Below are 20,475 nucleotides of genomic sequence, written 5' to 3'. Positions count from 1 at the left end.
GAGTGTGGGGGTGTAAGCAAGGGAAAAGGCTTTTTTTGCTGCTCGTAAGGAAGAAAGCTTCTGTTACGGTTGTAGGGAGGTGCCGCGTTTGGGGCTGGATCCTTGGGTTGGTTGGTTTTTCAGCCGAGAAGCGCTAACTGGGGTGGGTGGGGTACCGTAGGGCAGACAGACAGCTAAAACGGAAAACGAGGGGGCAACTTCCTCCCGAAGTTTTATACAGGTGTTTGTATACAGCGTAGGGTGTTGAAGCCTAAGTTGCAGAGGTGGGAAAGAGTGTAGGTACAAATAGAAGTAGTTTCCTTTGGTCCTTTAAGCTGCTGTAGCATTTCAGAAGTTGGGGAGCTCTGCGGGGTACCTGGCAACTTTCTCTGCCACCGAGGTGACTTTTGCTGCTACAAGAGAGTGAATAGCTTTCAGGCACAGGCTACTAATTTGCAGTGCAGGGAAACAGAGGAAGAGTAGAGTCACTGGGCACGCTGTGGTGTTTTGCTTGAAAAGGAGGCTGAGAGCAAGACTGTAGTCGGGACTCTGGGGTTTAAAAATACCTTCCACATCCTCGAAGCTCTATTGCTGTTGAGATCTGCATCACACACAGTCAGAGGCCATGCAGAAGGAGGAGCTGGGAATGGATGAAAATCGCAATCCAGAGGAGGAGCTGCGTCTCCTTGGTGGAAAGAAGGAAAAATGCCACAACCTCAGCAACCGCATCCGGACAGGTAACTTAAACTGCATCCAGTATTCTATCTTCTAAGTCACTTTTACGAAGTCACCTCTGGTCCTCCAGAAGATGTTGGACTCCAACTCCCATGAACACTAAGCCAGCATGACCATTGGTCAGGGATGATGAAAGTTGTAGCCTAGCAACATCTGGAGAGCCACAAGTTCCCCAGCCCTTCACCATCGCCAACTCAAGACTGGCTACTAAAAACCCAGCTTCTTGAGCACCCAGAGCTTTGGTGTTGGTGCTTAGCATTTTGAAATATTTCCTTTAGTTCCCAAAGACCTCAGCTGATCCGTTCCCTTATCAATCCATTCACACACACCCCAAACTCCTTCATGCATCTGTTATCCATTTAGTCCAAAACTAAACTGAACTCCTGGGACAAGCATGCTTTTTTCACCACTAGAATGCATCCTTATTTCAATTTCCTTTACCTCAGCCCTAGTGTCTACCTGATTTGTGGAGCTGTGAACCCCCATCCCCCAAGCTAAGTTTCCTGCTCCCCCCCCAAAAAAAAATATTCGGACAGCCCATGTTGGGAATCCTACCCTAAACCATCAGCTGCTGCATCTCCACAGAATCATGCAGACCTGCCCCTTACCTGGTAAATCTCAACTTACTGGATCACACTCCCTTCCCAGAGTTTCAGTTTCCTTTTCCTTACTGGGGTGGGTCCTATTTGGTTATTAATTCAGTGGCTCTGGTTTGATTAACTGCCTTTTGTAACATGCATCTAAGTTCTAGCTATCCTTAATGCATCTAAATGTTGAAAATAAAACCTTCTTTCTGTCACGCAGGGGGTGGAGCAGAGCTGGGCTACAGGCCAAGCCAGGTCTCCAGAGAAGGTGTGTTGTACTGAACTGGGATTGGGCTTTCCCCTTTTCCTTTCTGTCATGCTTTTTCTGCATGTTTTTCTGTTCCAGAGGTGGCTGCACCTCAGTGCTGGGTGAGATACATTCATCCTGAGAACCTAGAGCCCTGAATGCCCACCCTCTATGCTCCCCATCTTCTCTTCCCTGTTGAAAAGATGTGGAGAAGAAGTGATTACAGTATCTGCCACCGTGCTTCTTTACTAGATACCCATTTGGAAAAAGTAGCATGTTCTTCATATCCTTTTCCTCCTCCTGTTACACTCCTGGAGTATACTTAGGAGAGGAATGAAGGCCTACAGATGGGGAAACAATGACTCTTTAATTCTCTGGGCAGCAAAGCCAGAGCTCAGTGGCTTACAGGATGGGATCCTAGAATTATTGGGAAAGGCTTTGAGGAAACTGAAATTGGTTAGGGCTTGAGAGAAGGGATCTCATAGGTTTGAGTTCTTCAGCATAAACACCTCTGGTTACGTCCCGTCCCCCTTTTGCTCATCACAATGTAGAGAAGCTTGGAAACCTGAAGACAGAATGTTTTGAATGCTAAATAACCAGAAAAGTGGGGAGTGGGCTAAACCAACCTCAGAAGTGGTATTTTCATATGATCTTCTGATGTTGCTGAACTACAACTTCCATCAGCCCCTGTCAGTATGGCCATAAAGATGCAAAATGTGGTTCAGCAGTTTCTGGAGGGCAAAAGGTGCCTTGTACTTGTCTTAGAGTTTATAATTCATTAATAAATATCAGAAGACAGAAGAGGAATCCCCCCCCCCAATTTTATTGACTAAAGATCACAGTTTTGGAATTGACTGAGTTAGCAGCACGGACAGGGGTTTTGAAATTACTTAATTGATGTGAAGATTTTAGCCACCTGCACACCCCAGATAAACGACCTCAAAGGTATTTTAACCCCATGGGCATCTTCTGCCTTATCTATGACCTGTTGACCCCAAATTGAGAGAGGTGAATGTGTCTGCATTCCAGAGAAATGAAAGCCAGAAATATGTTCAAATATTTGGGTGTCATATTTAAGCACCTTTTAATCCCCCAACTTTCTTACCAAATCTCCAAACACTAACTGAGCAGTCTTTGGTATTTTGGGAGGGTCGGAATGAACTGCGCTGAGGCACCGTTTTTGTTGATAGTGCACTTGACAAGAGTTAACATAAGCTCCCCACCTGCCAAAATAAAAAATGGGGTTGCTGCTCTGAGGTGCTTACATTCTAGGTGTGTGAGGTGACAAAGGGACGTGAGACAGGCATGGTCTTCACCCTTTCTCTTCTTCCTCTTCAGGTGCCTGGGAGTCCAACGGGTATACTGCTCCCTCTGAGATAGCTGACGAACCCAGTGTTCCCCTGAGCCCTTCCAACAGCCTCAACATCCGCAATCTCCAGTTGTCTGAGCGGGACCCTCCTGTTGTCCACCATCCCCACCGCTACCCTCATCGCTTTTACCATGCCCGCCCCTTCCATGCTACAGCATACCGCAAGACCTACCGAGGCAGCCCCTCAGACCGCAAGGAATGGGGACCTAGCACAAACGGCCATCACTGTGCTCCTGAGAGCATCTCCAACGGGCGGTGGCAGCACCGGCGCCGCGGCTATTCCGACCCACCCTCCCCGTCGTCGTCTCCCGAATCCGAACGAGGCAGCACCGTCAAAGCCAGTGAGAAGCCTGCCGCCACATCTAATGCCGCCAACACAGCCAACGAGGATTCCGGGAAGGAAACATGGTCGCTCTTCCGGCCACTTCCCGCTTTCCCTGTCGATAGCAGCAGTGCCCGGATCATCCCCAAGATCTCTTATGCCAGCAAGCTGAAAGAGAACCTGGATCAACCGGGGAAAGCCTGCCATGTTCCTGCCTCAGCCGTCCGCACCACCAATAGCCTCCCCAACTGTGTCTTGGCGCCACCCCCAAGTAGCCCCCCGCCGTCTGACAGCAGTCGGCGACAGCACCTGGGAGCCATCTTTCAGAATGAGTGGGGCCTCTCCTTTATCAACGAGCCGGGGGCTGGGCATGGAGGGGGTGGCGGGACGGCACCAGACGTGGATGAACGAGATGCAGATGCTGGAGCATCCTGGGAGAAAATGGAAGTTAGCGACTGGCAGGCTGCAAAAAATTACCATCTGGACGGTAAGGTGCTGGAAGGAGCCCAGTCATTGGGCATGAGGGAAAGAGAGGAGAACCAAAGCATGTGTGTTGAGGCTTGGGAGCTGTCCCATAGGTAGCTGAACATAGTCAGGAGAGAAGGGATGGAGGACACAAGGAAATGCTTCATTTGGAAAGCTAGGGATCTTTGTGAAGATGGTGAGTGAAGGGGCAGTGACACAGCACAAAGACGTTTGCAGTTCATGAAAGTGGAGAGGTGTTGGGTAGTATTGGCTGTCAGAAGAAATAAAGGACAATCTTTTCACTGCTCTGAGGTTGAATTCTATTATAGTTTACATTTGCTCCACAAACTAGGGCATGAATTACTTGGGTAGAAGATGATCAAACAGCCTGTCCCTACCTTTTCTGATTACTTTATCAGCTATTGTTTTTAGAAGGCTAAAGAGAGGCCCTGGTTGGGCTAAAGAGGTAGTTATAGATAGATATCATTTAGCTTCCTCATAATTTTAAGCATTGCTCCAGATAGCACAGATTCTCACATCCAGTTTTATGCAGCTTGGGGAAAGGTTTGGATGGGCATATGACCTTCAGTGCACTGAGACCCCAACTTTTCTCAGTGTGGCTGAACTTTCGGGGCATCGTCTTGAGAAGTCAGCAGCTTCAGCTGTGCTGGAGGGTCTTAGGGCACTGGGGCTTATTTACAAACAGTGCTTGGCTTCTTCTAATTTCCCTTTTCCCCCTTCTAATACAGAGTGGAGACATATATGGGAGCTACACAGTCAAGGTAAGCAAATGGAGGTGCCTGGGCCTAAATCAGTGGCTTCATAAATATGACCTTTGGGGCTCAACAGTGGGCTGGATAGCTTCATGTTAAAGGGGGTATGAAGATTTGCAGTAATGTACAACAATGTGAAGTGGAGGGGAGCAGATGTTGGACAGGGATGTGACTCTAAGAACCGTGGGTGCGTAATTCATACTTCCCAATCTTTGCCATATATTCAGTTGCGTCTCCCTCTCTACTGTACCACACATGCAAAAAACAAACAAAAACCCACAAATTTAATCTGACCACTCGTATTTTGAAAAAATCCAGCCTTTTGTGAGGATTGCTTTCAGAAGCTGAGGGGCACTGATTCTACATTTTAATACTGTGTCTTTTCGTGGTTTGCTTTTTAATGTTGTGCCCTAGGTGTGCTTGAGTGCATGTGCTCCATAGCTTTGAAGCCCTGACTGGTAGGAGGTGCTGGCTTTTGATCATCTAACACAAGTTTAAAATTACACTTTGAAAATGCTTCTGACCCCACATCATTGCCTGGAGAACTCGAGACAGTGACACTGAAGACAAGTGCCACTGCCAGCCTAGGCCCATGAGCCAGGCAAGTTTTCTATTCATGTAGTAGCAGGCAGGAGCAGGTAGATGCTGTCTGAAAAACTGGAGTAATTGGTTCTGTGCAGTACGGGAAAGTGAATAAACTGGGCCTTATGAAGTCGTGTGATGGGAGATAGGAAAGAGAAGTAGAGCTGCTGAAATCCACAACTATCTGATGTTGGATGTGGAGCTGCCTTAAACAATTCAACCAAATCACAAAAGAGCTGCGTATGTGGGAGCAGATTAATGAAGGGTCTGTTCTGTGGCCTACCACTGAGAATAGTAGGGGGGAGAGTGGGGTTTCGGGCAGAGAGGTGTGTGTGTGTGTGTGTGTGTGTGTGTGTGTGTATACACGTTATCTATGGCACATCTCCCTTCCAGACATTGTTCCTGTTGCCATCACTTTTTCTTTTTCCATCTAGATCCTAGCAGAGTGACGGTCTACACAGACACCTTCGATGGGAAGGGTTAACTTCAATAATTCCCAGGGGAAGCACCGCTAAGACATGAGGGGGGGGCACATGGGGAGAGGCAAGATGCCCACCCCCACCCCCCTTGAAGACTGGAGAAGCCCAAGCATCTTGAAAGGGGAAGCTCTGCCACCTGCCTACCTCCCTCCCTTTGCTGTTATAGCTCAAATTGTCTCAGTGGGGCTAACGCCTCACCTCTCTTTTTCTCTCTTGCTCTCTCTTTCTCTCTGATTTAATGCTCTGGTTTTTAATTTCTTCACATGGTTTTTAATTTCTCTGGATTCCCCTGAAAATAAAGGCAAAAAAAGAATTTATTTAAATTCACTTCTCTTGCCTTGTCAGTGTCTCATTATTCATCGCTACACAGGTGTGTTACCAGCATGGGGTAGGTAGTGATGTGGCTCAAGGCACTGAAAATGGTTTGGGTGGGAAATTATTTTAAGGGGTAGAGATGGAAAAACGTGAATGAATTTTTGAAAGCACAAAGGAGAAGCTTTGGGAGGTTTACCACAAGGAACTATTAATATATGGCTAAGAAATAGTTTTCTTTGTTTATCCACTGAAGAATTTATAAGCTGCATTCTCATAAGTATTGACAAGGTGGTAGACAACATACAAGATAAAACTGCCAAAGGCATCATGAAAAACATCAGTAAATACTGGTTGGTCATAAAGGGGGAAAAATGTGAAGGCCTGTCTATAAAGAGTTTTCAGAAGATGTCTTAAAGAAGGCAGGGGTGATTTCTACTGAAATTATGTGACTTGATTTAATAGAAATAAAATATTTGCTCAGTGCGTCTTCTGCCAGCATAGTGACGAGATTATGCTAAGCATAACTTTACTTCTAGGCATCTTTTAGAGGTACAGTGCTGATATACCTAAATGCTAATTAATGGTTCGATACTCTATATTTCTATTCTCATTTGCTGAGCTTCTAAGCTGGTTGCCACTGTAAAAAAGCTCACTTTTAAAAACAAGGTTGCCATCTTAAAAGCCAGTGAACTGATGTGGCCAATTTACTGAAGAGGAAAGCCTACAGAGCACAATGGGGCTTCTCAGTAAAGATGCTTAGTTGCAGTGGTAATGAGGAAGTGTGTGAAATAAATCCCCACCACAATTTATCATGAAAGCCAAAGGAAGGAGCCATCTGTGTCCTGTTGGGTAAGAGTGCAATGTTGATAGCCTTCACGGGGCAAAACATTTTCTTAGCCCAGCTGCTTTGTAGAAAAATACAGAAAGCTATGAGCCCAATCTCCCCCCGAAATGGTATTAAAATCAATGGGATAGGTCCAAGTAAACATCGCACGGTCTGAATTGCTTGCTTATTTGAACCTGAGCCTCCTTTTATACAAACCTGAGCCTGGGGTGCTTTGCAGTTACTCTTTTCTGAGCTTAAAAACACAAGTAGACAAGTAACGAAAAACGAGCCATATAACTTACTGTTCCTGACCTGCACTGGGGAGGGGGAGGAGAAAATGCGCTCTTTGTTGGTTTGCCTCTTTTAAAAGGCGAATATTTCATAAAGAGTTGACCTAAATGTAGCTAAAACCGTTTTTGACGATACAATATATTAATGATCTATAAATAAGTACTCTTTGCCCTCGACCAAAATGGCTCTCAAAGCTTCCAGTAGTTGTGGTAGCTCTATGCTCTTCGGAAGACTCTCCTCTATGGTTCCGAGCGGCCGTTATACGGGAAGCCGCGCGGCCTCCTCCCTTCCGAGGCCTAAGTCGATGACGTGATTTACAGTGTAGGGAGCGGCACTGTTTCTATGGCGGGAGGGTAGCGCGGGGCGCGTGCGCGCCTGCGCGTCACTCCAAAGCGCCCATTCGCCCGCGGATTGAGAGTGGCGCGCAGGAGTCTCGCCTGCGCCTGCGCGCGAGAGTAATACCCGATAGGATTCCTTTGCAGGAGTTAGGAAATGGGTGTGCGCAGCTGCCTCTTAAAGGGACAGAATCCTCGAGTAAAAGGGGAAGTCGCCTGAGCGCCAGCCTGGAGGGCAGTAGAGAACAGGACGGAGGTAAGATAAGGTTGCACCTTTCTTAACTGTGTGCCATTCTTGCATTTCTTCCCCCTGGGTCTGTTCTCCATCTGGTTATTCTCATCTAAATCCTTTTGTTCAGCTATCAGGTTGGCTTTTGGAAGAAAATACGCAAGGATTTACGTTTCGAAGAATGTAGCCCCTTGCGGGATAAAATAGGGGCTTTTTTGCCCTCGTTTGCTGCCTCACACCAAGTCAGCCCATTGGTCCATCTTGTATTGTTTACTCTGTCTGGCAGCTGCTCTCCAGGGTCTTTCTCAAGCTGAACGCTTCTCGCTGCATGGCCAGAGGTTGAACTTGCATTTTCTGAATGCAAAGTATTGACTTTGCCTCTGAACGATGGCACCTCTCAGTCAGGGAAAGTCACAATTGGTATCCTCTGCACGCCGCAATCCTTTGCATATATATGCCCAGAAGTGAGTCCCACAGTGGATCTTATTTCTTAGTAAGTATGCATGGAATTGCAACCTTGTGTGCATACATTGAGAAAGATTAATACACTCCCATATTTCTGGAGCTTAGACTATTTACAAGTGAATGCATTTTTTTTCTCAGTGCAGAGCTGAGAAAGAAGTTATATGTCTACCTTCCATGTGAAATACTGCATTTCTCCATTATCATTAATTATTCCTAAAGCACTTCATAGCAAGCAATCCTGGTTTTCAGTGCTCTTCTTGTCACTTTGGAAGTCAGTCAGCCACATCATTGTTTCTCACCATGCTTGACTTTTGCAATTAAGAAAGTTTCTACCTGGATCTCCTAACCCAAATCCTGTGGTGCTGTGGGTGATGTGCCAGACTAGGACCAGGGAGACCAAGATCCAAATCCCCATTCAACTATGAAGCTCACAGGGTGGTCAGTCACTGTCTTTCAGCCTAACCTCACCCACAGGGTTGTTGTGAAGATAAAATGCAGGGACAGCTACGTATGCCTCTTTGAGCTCCTTGGAAGAAAGGTGGGATATTGTGTATTAAACAAGTAACACACTGCTGTACCACACTAACCATCTTCACATGTGCTTACTCATATTTCTCTCTAACCCAAAAGCTTATTTTGAGCTGGGAGCTTAACCTGCCAGGAACCTGTTTTGAATGCTACCACTGAACCATGAAACAACAGTAAGCCGTGCTGACTAGTTCTCATCTGGCAAGGGGGCTCCAGTTTGCACATGGCATGCTGCCTTTTGGCCTTCCCTCCCCAGACTCAATAGCTGAGTAGGCAGTTTTCGTAAAGATAGGGCAGGATTCAGTTATCCTATTTCATTAGCAGACGCCAGCACAAAGACTCCTACTAGCCTAATGGGGCTTCACCCACCTTACACCTCTCCCAAATCTGCTCTGAAGGGTCATGAGAACCCCCAGAACAGTTCACAGGGAGAAGAGGGGAAATTGTTCTGTCTGCTGCTTGCTTGATGGAACAATCTCCTTAGCACTAGCCAGAATTCCACCCATAGGTTTTTTTAAATCACAATTGTCCCCTCAGTATTAAGAGAAAGCTGGTGTAGCGTAGTGCCTGAGAGACTGAGCTATGAGTCAGAAGTCAGGACTGGTTTGGATCTTACCTCTGCCCTGAGCTCACAAGGTGCCTTGGGGAAGCAATTCTCCCTCAACCTCACCCCTGTTGCCTTATTGGGGGATAATACCGACTTACAGGCTTGCAGCTGGATGATGCATGTGAACTACTGTGAGCACTTGAAAGCAGTCTAGGAATATGAGGTACTGTTATTAACAGGACAAAGGACGCCTATACAGTTGTAATGTGAGCAGGCTGTGTGTACCCATTGCACATTAGTGTCTGTGCATTCACACGTGCAGGCACCCCCAAACTCGGCCCACCAGCTGTTTTGGGACTACAACTCCCATCATCCCTAGCTAACAGGAGCAGTGGTCAGGGATGGTAGGGATTGTAGTCCCAAAACATCTGGAGGGCCAAGTTTGGGGATGCCTGCACACGTAGGTGCACTTGAGATGAAACACACCTATAGATTCAACTGTGTGTGTTTGTGTGTGAGAGATGAATGCTGGAGAATGAGAGCTCTAGTATGTGATTGCTAATGTGATTTTGGTAACAAATTCCCAAAGGCAGGGCCACACCTAGAAAATAGGGACGGATAGGATGGATAAGGAGTTTCCCAGTGGATCCTTTGTTAGAGTTTAAACCAAACCACTTTCTGTCTCCAGACTATCTGTCTTTCCATGCCACTATCTTGGCCACCCTTCCCCTCTTCCCTATGCCCAGTCACTGTTCTTTCTTCTCTTCATTGTCTTTGGCAACTGAGTATGGGATGATGATCAGATTAAATGAAGGGCTCTTCTGCCTCTCAAATAAGTATTTAGAAGATACAGTGGCTTGTACATAGGAACCCAGGCTGCCATTCAAGCTGGTACCTCTATCAGTAATGGGGTCCCAAAGCGCTCTCTATCTATCTATGTGGTTTGCATCCAGCCCTAACCATGTCATTATTTAAAAGTAAGTTCGCTGAGTTCAGTGCGATTTGCTTCCAAGCAAGGATGTGCAGGGTTGCAGCCCTAATGTACTGGGAACACACGGAAAACTGTGTTGCATGAGAAAAATCAATATTCCCTGTGAAAGGGGGAGTTATTGTAGCAGAGAACATGTAGATCAGTTCCCGATGTTCTTCATTGTTTTTGTAGTAAGTCAAAGCTGGGCATTAAATGACTTCTGGGCGTTTTGCTAAGGATGGTGGAAGAGCAACTGAACTGAATTATTTGGGTCAGTAGGCCAACAGAACTGCTCTGATTCTGTGAGCTTTAACCACTGAGAACACATTAGCATTCTGCTCATTTCACATAAAAGAGGATTTAAAACTGTTCATTTCGCTGTAGTCATGGTTCAAATGGAATATTTGGGGGGAAATAAAATACAGCTGTCTCACAAACTTGAGCAGAGGTGGAGTTCTGGAAAAGTGGTAAGATTTTAAATCTCACAGGATTTACCTCAGAACCTGATTTTCAAGACTCAGCCTAATTGCCTCTGAGCATGTATAGAGTGCTTTCCCATCACTGCTGAGTAACTCCTGTTGGGCTGAGCACATCTGAAACAAGCAGGGATGCTGAACCTCTGAAGCCAATTAAGTTACAAATCAGATATCAGGTGGTTGACCAGTTTTGAGATAAAGTCCTAGCTTCAGAGAGTAGGCAGTTACTGGAGGTGGGTGTGGGTTGATGTAAGACAAACACTATGGGAGTAATATAGCAATGTGATTGAGGGGTGGTCAACTGGAAGACTATTTATGGGCACTGGAGGGAAGCTGGGATGGGGAAGACATAGGCAACTCTAAAACCTTTATGAATTTTGGAATGTAGAATGGGCAGAGATTGGACCTTTCCCAAGTGTGGTGGAATAATTTTCTTATGCTCCATCTATTTTGCTGTTTAGAAAAGGCCTTCACGGTTGAAATACAAATATGATTCTGTTACAATATATTGCCCTTCAGCTCAACAGCACCTTTCCGGCTGAAGCACAAGGACTGGTGATGTCTCGTCCCTGCCCAGCGACATCATCCCTGCCTTGGCTAAGGGTGTAGCAAGGGGAAGGTTTTTCTCGTAGCGCCTTCGCGCCACTTCCTCCCGAGCCTTCTGCAAGCTTCTTCAAGAGCGGCCAGATAAATGGAGCAGGAGTGCCTGGCTCTGGTTGCTGCCTGCGTCCAAACCTCCCAGTTGCTAGTGCAGCAATGGATGCTCAACAGGCGCACGGTGATTTTCGCCATAGCGAGGATTCTGCAGAGGAGGCGCTTCCGCAGGTCGGCCGCGGTGCTGAGGCGCATCCTCTCGGCCAGCGTCCGCCGCAAGAGAGCCCTGCTGCGGCTTCACCGGAATGCCATCGTCTCCGTGGTCACCATGGTGTACTCGTCTTCCCCCGCGCTGCACTACGAGCACGAGCTGATGGCCTTGTCTGAGCGCTCCCACTGGATGCTTCCGAGGTGCAGCGAATGGTGGGAGCGGATGATCAACTCCGAGCAGGACGACAAGTGCTGGATTTCCTTGTTCAGGATGTCGCGGTCCACGCTGATGTACATCGCCGAGGAGCTGCGCCCTGCCTTGCAGCGCCGGGACACGGGAATGCGGTCTCACATCCCTGTGGAGAAAAGAGTCGCCATGACTATCTGGAAGCTGGCGCACCACGACAGCTACAAGACCGTCTCGGAGCTCTTCGGGGTGGGGATTTCGTCAGCCTGCTCAATATTTGAAGAGGTGTGCGAGGAAATAAACAGCAGGCTGCTGGCCCAAATCATTAAGCTGGGAGACCCGCAGGAGATCATTGAGGGCTTCAAGGAGATGGGTTTCCCCAATTGCCTTGGCGCAATCGATGCAATCCACATCTCCATCCTCTGTCCCCCGTTCTCTGCCGACTCCTACATTAATTGCAAGGGTTTCTATTCTGTGGTGCTGCAGGCCCTGGTGGACAGCAAATCCCGGTTCACCGATATCTACGTCGGCTTTCCGGAGAGGTCCCACGACTCCCGCATCTTGCACAACTCTCCGTTCTTCAACAGCATGGACGAAGGCACTTTTGGGCCACAGGCGCCAACGGTGCTGGAAGGCGTTTCGATGACCCCTATCATAATTGGGGATCCTGCCTATCCGCTTCGCCCCTGGCTCATGAAGCCGTACCCAGTGCCAAAAACCGGGGCCCAGGAAAAATTCAACGAGAGGCTGGCCAAGTGCCGCGTGTGTGTGGAGAGAGCTTTTGGGGTCCTGAGAGCTCGCTGGAGGTGCCTGCAGATGAGGCTGGATGTGAGGGAGAAGCTCATTCCTGTGGTCATAGCAACCTGCTGTATCCTGCACAATATCTGCGAGATCAAAGGGGATGAGTTGCTGGAGCCATTGGAAAGCCCTGCAGTGGCTGACAGCCAGAATGCTTCAGCCAGGCCAAGGGTGCCCTTGTCAGAGGCTGGACTGACCAAGAGAGCTTGCCAGATCAGGGCTGCTTATTGCTCCTATTTTGAAAAGAACCCTGTGTAAAGTGGGGTGGGGGTGGGGGGAAACAAAGCAGGCGCATTTGTCCATGTAATTTCATGGGTGTGTATGACCTGGTTGTAGTATGCAGACCCTGTATTGCTGACGCCTAGTATGTGGTAGTTTTCTACATGTCAAATAAAAAGGCTATGATTTTGAGTGGCCTGCTGCTATATTTTCTAAGAGATGGGATTTTTTTAAAGGTAATTGCTATGCTAAAAGCATAGAGTGGGACTTGAACCAATGATGGTGTAAAATAGAAGAGTGAACAGTTTTTCTTAAAAGGGATTTATATAACTACCACTCTATCTCTAAAACATTAACAAAAAGACATGGTATACCTGCCTAATGAAAATGGAAGTTCATGGACAAATTTTCTAGCCTTTTAGAAAGTACACTGGTTGCAGTCCTAGGCACACTTACGTGGGACTACCGGTACGTCTTACTGAACTCTCTGGGACTTTCTGTGTAATCCTATCAGGTTCACCCAGAAACATAGCTGTCAACTTTCAGATTTGAAAATAAGGGATCAGCAGCCTCACCTGTCCCGGGGACAGTCTACAGGATATCTAACAATCCGGAATAGCAGTGGGAAACAGCGCTGGAATAAGGGAATTTCCCGCAAAAAAAGGGAAGGTTGACAGCTATGCCCAGAAATATTTCAAGATGTTTCAGTTGGCTAGTCCAGTATCCAGATGCTAGTGGGGGGGAATCAACAAAGATCATGAAGATGCATGCTACTCCAGCCTCTCCAATACTAAATGCAGGTTTTATTCTACTTTGCTACATGAAGGTATCGTCTTCTGGGTGTCATCCAAAAGCTGTTTCAGTGTTGCAGGTTCATCTGGACACCCAGGGATTTTTAAGATGAAACACATGGATTTCAAGCGGAATGGCTGACATGAGATTTATATGAACCAGTAACCATGGATCCACATAATGAAAAAGTTTAGACAGTCTGATTAAGCTAAGATACGAACAATACTTTTCTTCGCACTAAAACCAGGAATCTTCTAATCATAATTTCCTGGTTTGGTAGGGTTGCCATATTTCAAAAAGTGAAAACACTAAGTTGTGTTTTTTTGTTTTTTTGTTTTTTTTGCAAAATTGCAAAAATGGCTATTTTTTAAGGGAAATCTACACTGCTGGCTTAACTGGTTTAATTGCAGCTTTCAGGGGGAAGTGAAGAGGCTGTGTTCAGGGGCAAAAAGCTTATGCATTTTTCTAATAAGTCTAATAAGATATTACTAATAAGATATGACTGTCTGAATGCATCTGATAACTCCCACTTTCCATATCTGGGCAGACATGGTTTTATCCTGGCTTGCAAACCAGAAATGTCAGTAACATTGAAACCACTGTTTCTCAGTTCAGATGTCAAGTGGAGCTGATTTAACAAACTGGGAATCTTCCCCTCCTATGGGGCACGTGAGAAGAGAGAGGAAGCACCCATACTCGTGGTTCACTCCTGCTCTTAAAAATAAATAAATCACTGAGCTGTTTTACGAAAGGAAACAGCAGAAACACTTGTCCTTCCATATTTAAGATTTTTCTAGGAAAGTATATTTTTTTCAATTGACAGGGAAGCCAAACAAAGAATAAATGCATTCATGATGATGGTCATTGTGCTTAATGCCCTGTTTGCTAATTGCTAGGGATGGTCTTCAAGGGGAGACTTCTGAAGCGATAGTGCAAAGCAGTAACCAGTGTACTTTGGTTGCAAACATGTTCTGCTGATCCTTTCTTTCACAATGCAATATTGTGCAGACACACAGAATGTGTAGAAAGTAGCTTTTGACAATTACGTGCCATTTGCCACAACTACAAGGTTGAACAGTTAATAGGATCATTTTAACAAAATGGCTTTAAGCAAAAACTGTAGCATGTTCCTCCACTTCAAAGTAAAAAGAGGATTTGTTGCATTTCCTTTGCTTCCATAGGCAGCAGTCTTTCTTAGTGTCGCCAGGATTGAATTTGTAGCAGAACTCACCTAAGCTTAACACTAGAGCACAAAGGTTGCTCAAGAGAGTCTTTGGGTTGCATCCTGCTAAGTTCTACTCTAAAGGAGTATTGAACCTTAGATACAGTAGTCTTGTCCATTCAGTTCTTTGGGTCTGTTCTGAGTACAGCTACCACTGGAAACAATCCTCTCCCTCACCACTGAAGGCCACTTCCCCTGTTACAAGTGCTGGAAATGTACAAACCACATTAGAAAATGGTGGGCAACAATCGCATATGTAGAATTGTTGCTGCATAAACAGGCTTTGAAGAGTGTACTTGCCACATATGATAATCTTTATGTGCTTACCGTGTTGTTTCTTACAGAGGACTTGCCTCCTGTGTGTTGTGTAATGTAAGAAGCAATCCAGAAAAACCACAACTATTGCTCCCCAGCAGCACCACAATCTCAATCAAGCAATACATATCTAAGATCAGGGCTTCTAGGCGGCCTTAAACTCTCCTCCAGCCAATGCCTTTTCATTTAATCTGCGATTTAGAAGAAAGATGCTAGGAGGTGGATATGAAACAGTGGGGTGGGGGGAAGGAGGCAACATACAGATTGTCTTAGCCTTTTGAGGACATGGTGGCTGCTATGTGGATCATAGTGGGATGTGAGAAATCAAAAAGGACTAAGTGTCCCTCAGTTGTCCAGCACTCTATTTTTGAAAGTGTATAAGTTGATTGTTCTGTATTTAGCAGTTACTTGGGACACTTAGGAGGGTGTTGGAGAAGTTGGTTGTGAGGATCACCAGACAAAATGGCATTAGCAGAACTTTCAGTGTTGGAGAACATCAACAGCTTTGCTGAATCAGGCGAAAGGTCCATCTAGTCTGGTATCCCCTTTCCTACAGTGGTAAAGTATACACTTCTGGGAAGCTCATAAACAGGCATAGAAGCAATAGCTGTCACGTGTTATTACTCCCTAGTGACAGTATTATCAGGCATGCTATGTCTTAAATTTGGAGTTTGTATGTAGACTTCCCTTACACTAATAGCAAATTCATTCTCCCAAGTGTGGATCCTTGTGCAGCTAAAAGTGCATGATGAGTGCACATGGAAGAGTTATTCAGGAAGAACTGAACATGCTCAGTGGCTATAGAAAATTGACTCTCAGTTGAATGGAGGGAGGAATGGACAAGCAGGAGGAGGGAAAATGGAATATCCAGGAAAAGGGCATGGCTGGCTGGCAGGAATTCCAAATAGGAGCCTCCATACTACAACTTTTTGTTGCAGGTTCCACTTGTCATGATTAACAGCTAATGGTAAAACACATTCATTCTCCATGAAAGTGTGTTTAATCCATATATGCTAGTGCCCATCACCACATCTTGCAGTGTGGCAGGGAACCATTTGTGGACTTAAAAGGTGCTCATGATGATCGTGTGGGCATAGGCGAGGGCTAATCTGTATGTTAAGAATGTATGAAGGGTCTGCTGGATCAGGCCAATGGCCCATCCAGTTGTCATAGTAGCCAGCCAAATGCCTAGCCTATCGGAAGTCTGCAAGCAGGATCTGAGCACAACAGCCCTGTCCTCACATACAGTTCCCTGCAGTTGACATTCCCAGCAGCAAAGGTACAGGAGATCACATGCTGCACAATGATCTTGCTAGCAGTTCACTGCAATAACTGCTAGCAAGTTGTTTGTGTGATGTAAACACACCAACATTTGTGGGATATACAGCACAAAACAAGTCTACCATGAAACTACGCATTCACATGCAGTTCTTGAGAAATATGGGGAGAAACTGTCTCACAAGACCCGAAGACTCAAAGGAGGGAAGCCTTATGTAACAAAACTTAAGAAATCAAACAAATGTGGTGTTCAGTTTTCCACAGTTTATGCTGCTTATTCATTTTGTGGGGGGTTCTCTCTTTTGTTGAATTTTGAGGACACACACAAAGATCAGCATCCCCATATTCTTTTTTTAAAAAAACTTTATTTAAACAAAGGAAAAACAATGTGATCAACGACAATACATCATGTGGCACATTATATTTTAAGATTTGACAGGGATTGTTAAAAATAACCTCCTTGTAAAGTTTTTCCCCTTCCTCATCCCCAACAAATAACACCACACTGCGAGAAGACTTGGCAATGATGAGATTGCCATGTTGGGTGGAGCAGATGAAGCAACCCTGGGTTGCAAATATCCAACTTTCACCTATAATTCCAGCTCTTTCTTTCCAACTTACCGTAACTCTGTTGAAATATGCCACCTTCATCAGAAATATAGAGAAGTAGGAAAACCTGTCAAGTAGGAAAACCTTGCCTGTATATCCTTGAGTACGACGTTCTTTCATACAAGCAGTCATCCAGCCAGTTGCGATGATCAAGAATCTAGTGGTTGCTAACTTCAGAAGTTGGCACTTCTAAGTCCCCCCCCCCAATGCATAGATTTAGAGCTAATTTAAACAATGAGGTGTATGTAGTGCAGTCTTCCCTGAGAGCCTTACTATGTCAAGATACACATGGGCAGTGGTTACTTGTCTAAAAACACCCCACAGTCAAAATATATTCATTTTATTAATTTTTGAATTGCCTTTCACATGTCTCAATCTGAATCACAATATAAGCAACTAACATACTTTTAAAAGCAATACAAGATGGAGACCTTTTCATCCAGATGGAAAGGTTTGTTGAAACAAAATGTCTTCAGGTATTTTTGGAAAGCACATAAAAAATGAATACAAAGTTGCAGTATATCACCTTTCCATTTACGTGGCGATCTTGAGGCAGGGGCAATCTCAAGGAAACCAATTCCCACTTTATTTTCAGCAAGTTTAGACAACCAGACCGCATGCACACTAAATATTTAAGTAATCTCTGAGCAATTTATGAGATTGAATGAATATCTTTTGGTGTTATTTCCATTCACATTTCTAGGACACGATTTGACTTTTTAAAATTTATTTATTTAATAAAGCAAAGCTTATGATTGTACCACACAAAATGCAAAGGGGAATAGGTAGCAGACTGCCAGCCTTTTCGTTTCCCTTGATTCTGGCTGTTCCAGCAGACGTTTCAGCTTCTTCTAGTGCTGGGATGACACTGCAACCTTCTTACCCTCATTCCTAGGGCTGACCATGGTCACCTGCTCCCTGCTGGGCTCCCTGCGTGTCTGCCTGGAGCGACACCCACCTCTGGTCACCTTCTTCTTTTGCCTCCTTTCGTTGGCTGTTGCCTTTGTTGGTTTTGCTGCCTACATCCAGTCACATGATGTTCAGAATCCCGATGTCAAAGAGGTGAGCTAGAGATGATCACCTTAAGTAGAAAATCAGACCAAAATGCTGGGGATGGAATTGGGTTGTGGTTGTAAAGCACGCATGAGAGACTTTGGGAGGCAGTGGTGGGTGCTCTGCCTTCTTGGTCTCTTACTAACTGTTTAGGCTCAGCAACTGAATGGTTCTCTGACTGAAACTTTCAGAATGGTTGGGTATCTTCTCGGATGGAATGCACAGAATGTCCCTAACAATTCTGGGCTGTGACGGGTATGTTGGGTGTTCATTGTAGAGGCAGACTTGTGTGATTTATCTTTTGGCAATTGTTTTTATTTATTTCCATTTTCTAACAGACTTGAGAGATTTACCCGAATTTGAACAGCTGCATTGATTTGCTCTCAAAAATAGTGTTGCCTGTGTTGGCTGCTGTTATCATACCATAAGGACCCAAGCTAAACATTCATGAATTACAGAGGGTTGGGTGTTGTTGGTTTTTACAAATACGCTATAAGAAGCTGTCATTGAAAAGATAGTCCTGAATGGTTACTATCAGAAGAAGTGGCGAGCAAAAGAATAGGATATTCTACAGTACAAAATTTTAAATTAGTAAGTGCAGCTATATCTGAAATATTCAACGATCCGGGTGTTCTGAGATGTTTTATGGTACTTTTAAAATACAGTTCCCATCTTTCAATTTTCTAGCTGTTAAAAGCAAAAGGGAATTTTTAGAGGCACGATTGGGTGAAATTGGAAAGGTACTTTAAAAGGCAGAAGCAAATGAAAAAATTGCAATCAAGAGAATAGAATCAACTAAGAGTCAATTCTCATTCCTTTTCCCTCCCTCATCTCTAAGGACTGGAATTCTCTGCTAAAGTCTCTGGCACACTTAATGTTCTGTATCCCAAATAAGACCCAGGAAAGTGCCTTGACACCAGCTCCCTCCACAACCACTGCTGAGACCCCTACAACAGTCTCTGTCATGGTTGCCTTGACCTTTGACCTCCACAATGGCACAGATCCTCCCAATGGTACACGCCTAGGTCTGACAGTCACTGGGGAAAAACTGGGTCTCAAGGGTGAGTGATCTCCTGACCAATTGCAACATCCTCCCAAAGATTTCAGGAACTCTGGTTCCGTGTCCGTCTCCCCTTGACCTTTCCTTCCATCAACTCCAACCACAGGTCCAGATGCCCAGGAATCAATCCACTTCCTGACTATCATCACGAACTCAGTCTCCCATGAGAACTGCCTTAGCATCACTGCACCTTCATCCCTTCTCCCCAAGACCAGGTGAGCCAAGAGATTTAGTTTCAAGGAGTTCTTAACCCATTAATGCAATACTCCCATCTTGTCCCCAGACAACCACCTAAATGTGTGATAGAGGAATGGGACATGCATCAAGAAGAGAAAGGAATTTGTTACCAGCCACATTACCAGGCTAATCCTGCCCTGTCCAGCATGCTGGATCAGGTAAGATGAATGTGGGCAGTGACAGTATCTGGACCTGGGGATTCTGGGTTTCTTCAGGATGCAAGCTGGATTATAAGGGGAGGAGCATTCACTGTTGCACTCCTTTCACTCTCAGGCGGATCGTGCCCTCTGCAGCCAGCGGCTCCTGATGACCAGTGCTTTCCTTCTCTGCCTCTGTGCCATGCTATGTTGTGCAGCTGGCCTGTGCTATCCTAACCCCAGAGACAAGTGGGGGCAAATCTAAGCGGGTCCAGCAAATGCCGGACCTGTACTGCAGCAAAGCCAGGTAGCCTGCCCATTTGCCCTGCTTTTTCCAAGCACCTGGATCATGCAACGATACCATATTTCAGATCTGAAATTAGCCCATGTACTGTTGTGACAGCTGAGCTGTGAATAAGAGTTTAACTGCTATCTTGGTTCACTGTGGGGTGACTATATGAACTCCTATGAGAGCAGATGGTGCAATAAATAACATACAAATGATAGGAGTATTTGTTTTTTGTATTGTAAGTGGCTGTACCAGTGACACAAATTGAATCATGTAGTATTTCTCAGGTAGTTACTGAAGGAGCTTCACGTGTGGTTGAGTAGGTTAATGACTACCGTAGCATTAGCCTAAATGGGATTACCATGCCTTTGCCAGTAAATATTCTGTTAGAATTAGGAGCTTTGGCTACAGGTTAACATAATTTCATTTTTTAAAAATAATTTAAATTAAAAACCAGTATATAACATGGTATCATTGATCAATGGGGTCAGGGAATGTGATCATAAGAAACCCAATGTTATTTCTTGCTGGTGTGAGTTGTGTCATGGTTTGCTTGTTTATTGCTTGTGTTTTATGTATTTATTTCCCACTTTTTAATCAAAAGATGCACAAAACACCTTACAACATTCAGATTAAGAGCAGAGAAGAGTAATTAAAATAGAAATATTAAAAACTCACTGGAGTCTTCTATGACTGCTTAAAGGTGAAATGAAAGCAGCCCAGCAGATCTCAACAGGAAGGGCATTCCACCATTACGGGATAACCACTGAGGTTTTATCTCAAATACCCACCCAAGGTTCAAGAGCAGAGCATCTGAAGCTGACATATAGCCTACCCCATCCCAAAGACTTTCCCTTATCTCTGTCTCATCAAGACACTTTTAATAAATACATCTTACATCAAAAGTTCAGAAGATTCACAGGCAAGGACTTTGGTGAGTCAGGGTTAGGGGGAGAAG

General features: G+C 45.2%; 2 protein-coding genes and 1 long non-coding RNA gene across 7 annotated transcripts; 2 read left to right on the top strand and 1 right to left on the bottom strand.

Annotated features, from left to right (window-relative positions):
- The first annotated feature begins 6 nt into the window (after window positions 1-6).
- LOC308461173 (uncharacterized protein) lies at window positions 7-5,862 on the top strand. 2 transcript variants are annotated; one of them, XM_080977857.1, is made up of 5 exons: window positions 7-716; window positions 1,519-1,566; window positions 2,884-3,723; window positions 4,451-4,483; window positions 5,491-5,862. In XM_080977857.1, exons 1-5 carry the CDS (start codon window positions 605-607, stop codon window positions 5,538-5,540), a joined length of 1,083 nt encoding a protein of 360 aa, XP_080833983.1. In that variant the 5' UTR covers window positions 7-604; the 3' UTR covers window positions 5,541-5,862. The 2 variants fall into 2 exon arrangements, with proteins under 2 accessions (XP_080833983.1, XP_080833984.1); XM_080977858.1 differs by lacking the exon at window positions 1,519-1,566.
- LOC308461178 lies at window positions 5,783-7,212 on the bottom strand. The gene is made up of 2 exons (XR_013978826.1): window positions 6,989-7,212; window positions 5,783-5,824 (listed from the first exon to the last, which is right to left on the bottom strand). It is a non-coding gene; the product is annotated as an uncharacterized lncRNA (long non-coding RNA).
- A 162-nt stretch (window positions 7,213-7,374) lies between these two features.
- On the top strand, window positions 7,375-19,732 carry TMEM219 (transmembrane protein 219). 4 transcript variants are annotated; one of them, XM_080977856.1, is made up of 6 exons: window positions 7,407-7,558; window positions 17,637-17,803; window positions 18,633-18,855; window positions 18,961-19,069; window positions 19,138-19,249; window positions 19,365-19,732. In XM_080977856.1, exons 2-6 carry the CDS (start codon window positions 17,645-17,647, stop codon window positions 19,491-19,493), a joined length of 732 nt encoding a protein of 243 aa, XP_080833982.1. In that variant the 5' UTR covers window positions 7,407-7,558; window positions 17,637-17,644; the 3' UTR covers window positions 19,494-19,732. The 4 variants fall into 4 exon arrangements, 2 of the variants coding, with proteins under 2 accessions (XP_080833981.1, XP_080833982.1); XR_013978824.1 differs by lacking the exons at window positions 17,637-17,803; window positions 18,633-18,855; window positions 19,138-19,249 and having other exon boundaries at window positions 7,375-7,558; window positions 19,365-19,501; XR_013978825.1 differs by lacking the exons at window positions 17,637-17,803; window positions 18,633-18,855 and having other exon boundaries at window positions 7,383-7,558; window positions 18,961-19,249; window positions 19,365-19,402.
- Window positions 19,733-20,475: the final 743 nt, after the last annotated feature.

The sequence above is a fragment of the Podarcis pityusensis genome (assembly GCF_964106645.2).
Source record: "Podarcis pityusensis genome assembly, chromosome: 13".
NCBI classification, from domain to species: Eukaryota; Metazoa; Chordata; class Lepidosauria; order Squamata; family Lacertidae; genus Podarcis; species Podarcis pityusensis.
The sequence above is the reverse complement of the archived record's forward strand: the minus strand, read 5'-3'. Positions and strand labels throughout refer to the sequence as shown.

Excerpts from the sequence above, each read along its gene's own strand:
- LOC308461173 (XM_080977857.1), top strand. The coding sequence starts at position 605 with ATGCAGAAGGAGGAGCTGGGAATGGATGAAAATCGCAATCCAGAGGAG. Across the intron at positions 717-1,518 it reads CAGCAACCGCATCCGGACAG|GGGGTGGAGCAGAGCTGGGC; the intron begins GTAACTTAAACT and ends TCTGTCACGCAG. Across the intron at positions 1,567-2,883 it reads AAGCCAGGTCTCCAGAGAAG|GTGCCTGGGAGTCCAACGGG; the intron begins GTGTGTTGTACT and ends CTTCCTCTTCAG.
- TMEM219 (XM_080977855.1), top strand. The coding sequence starts at position 11,209 with ATGGAGCAGGAGTGCCTGGCTCTGGTTGCTGCCTGCGTCCAAACCTCC.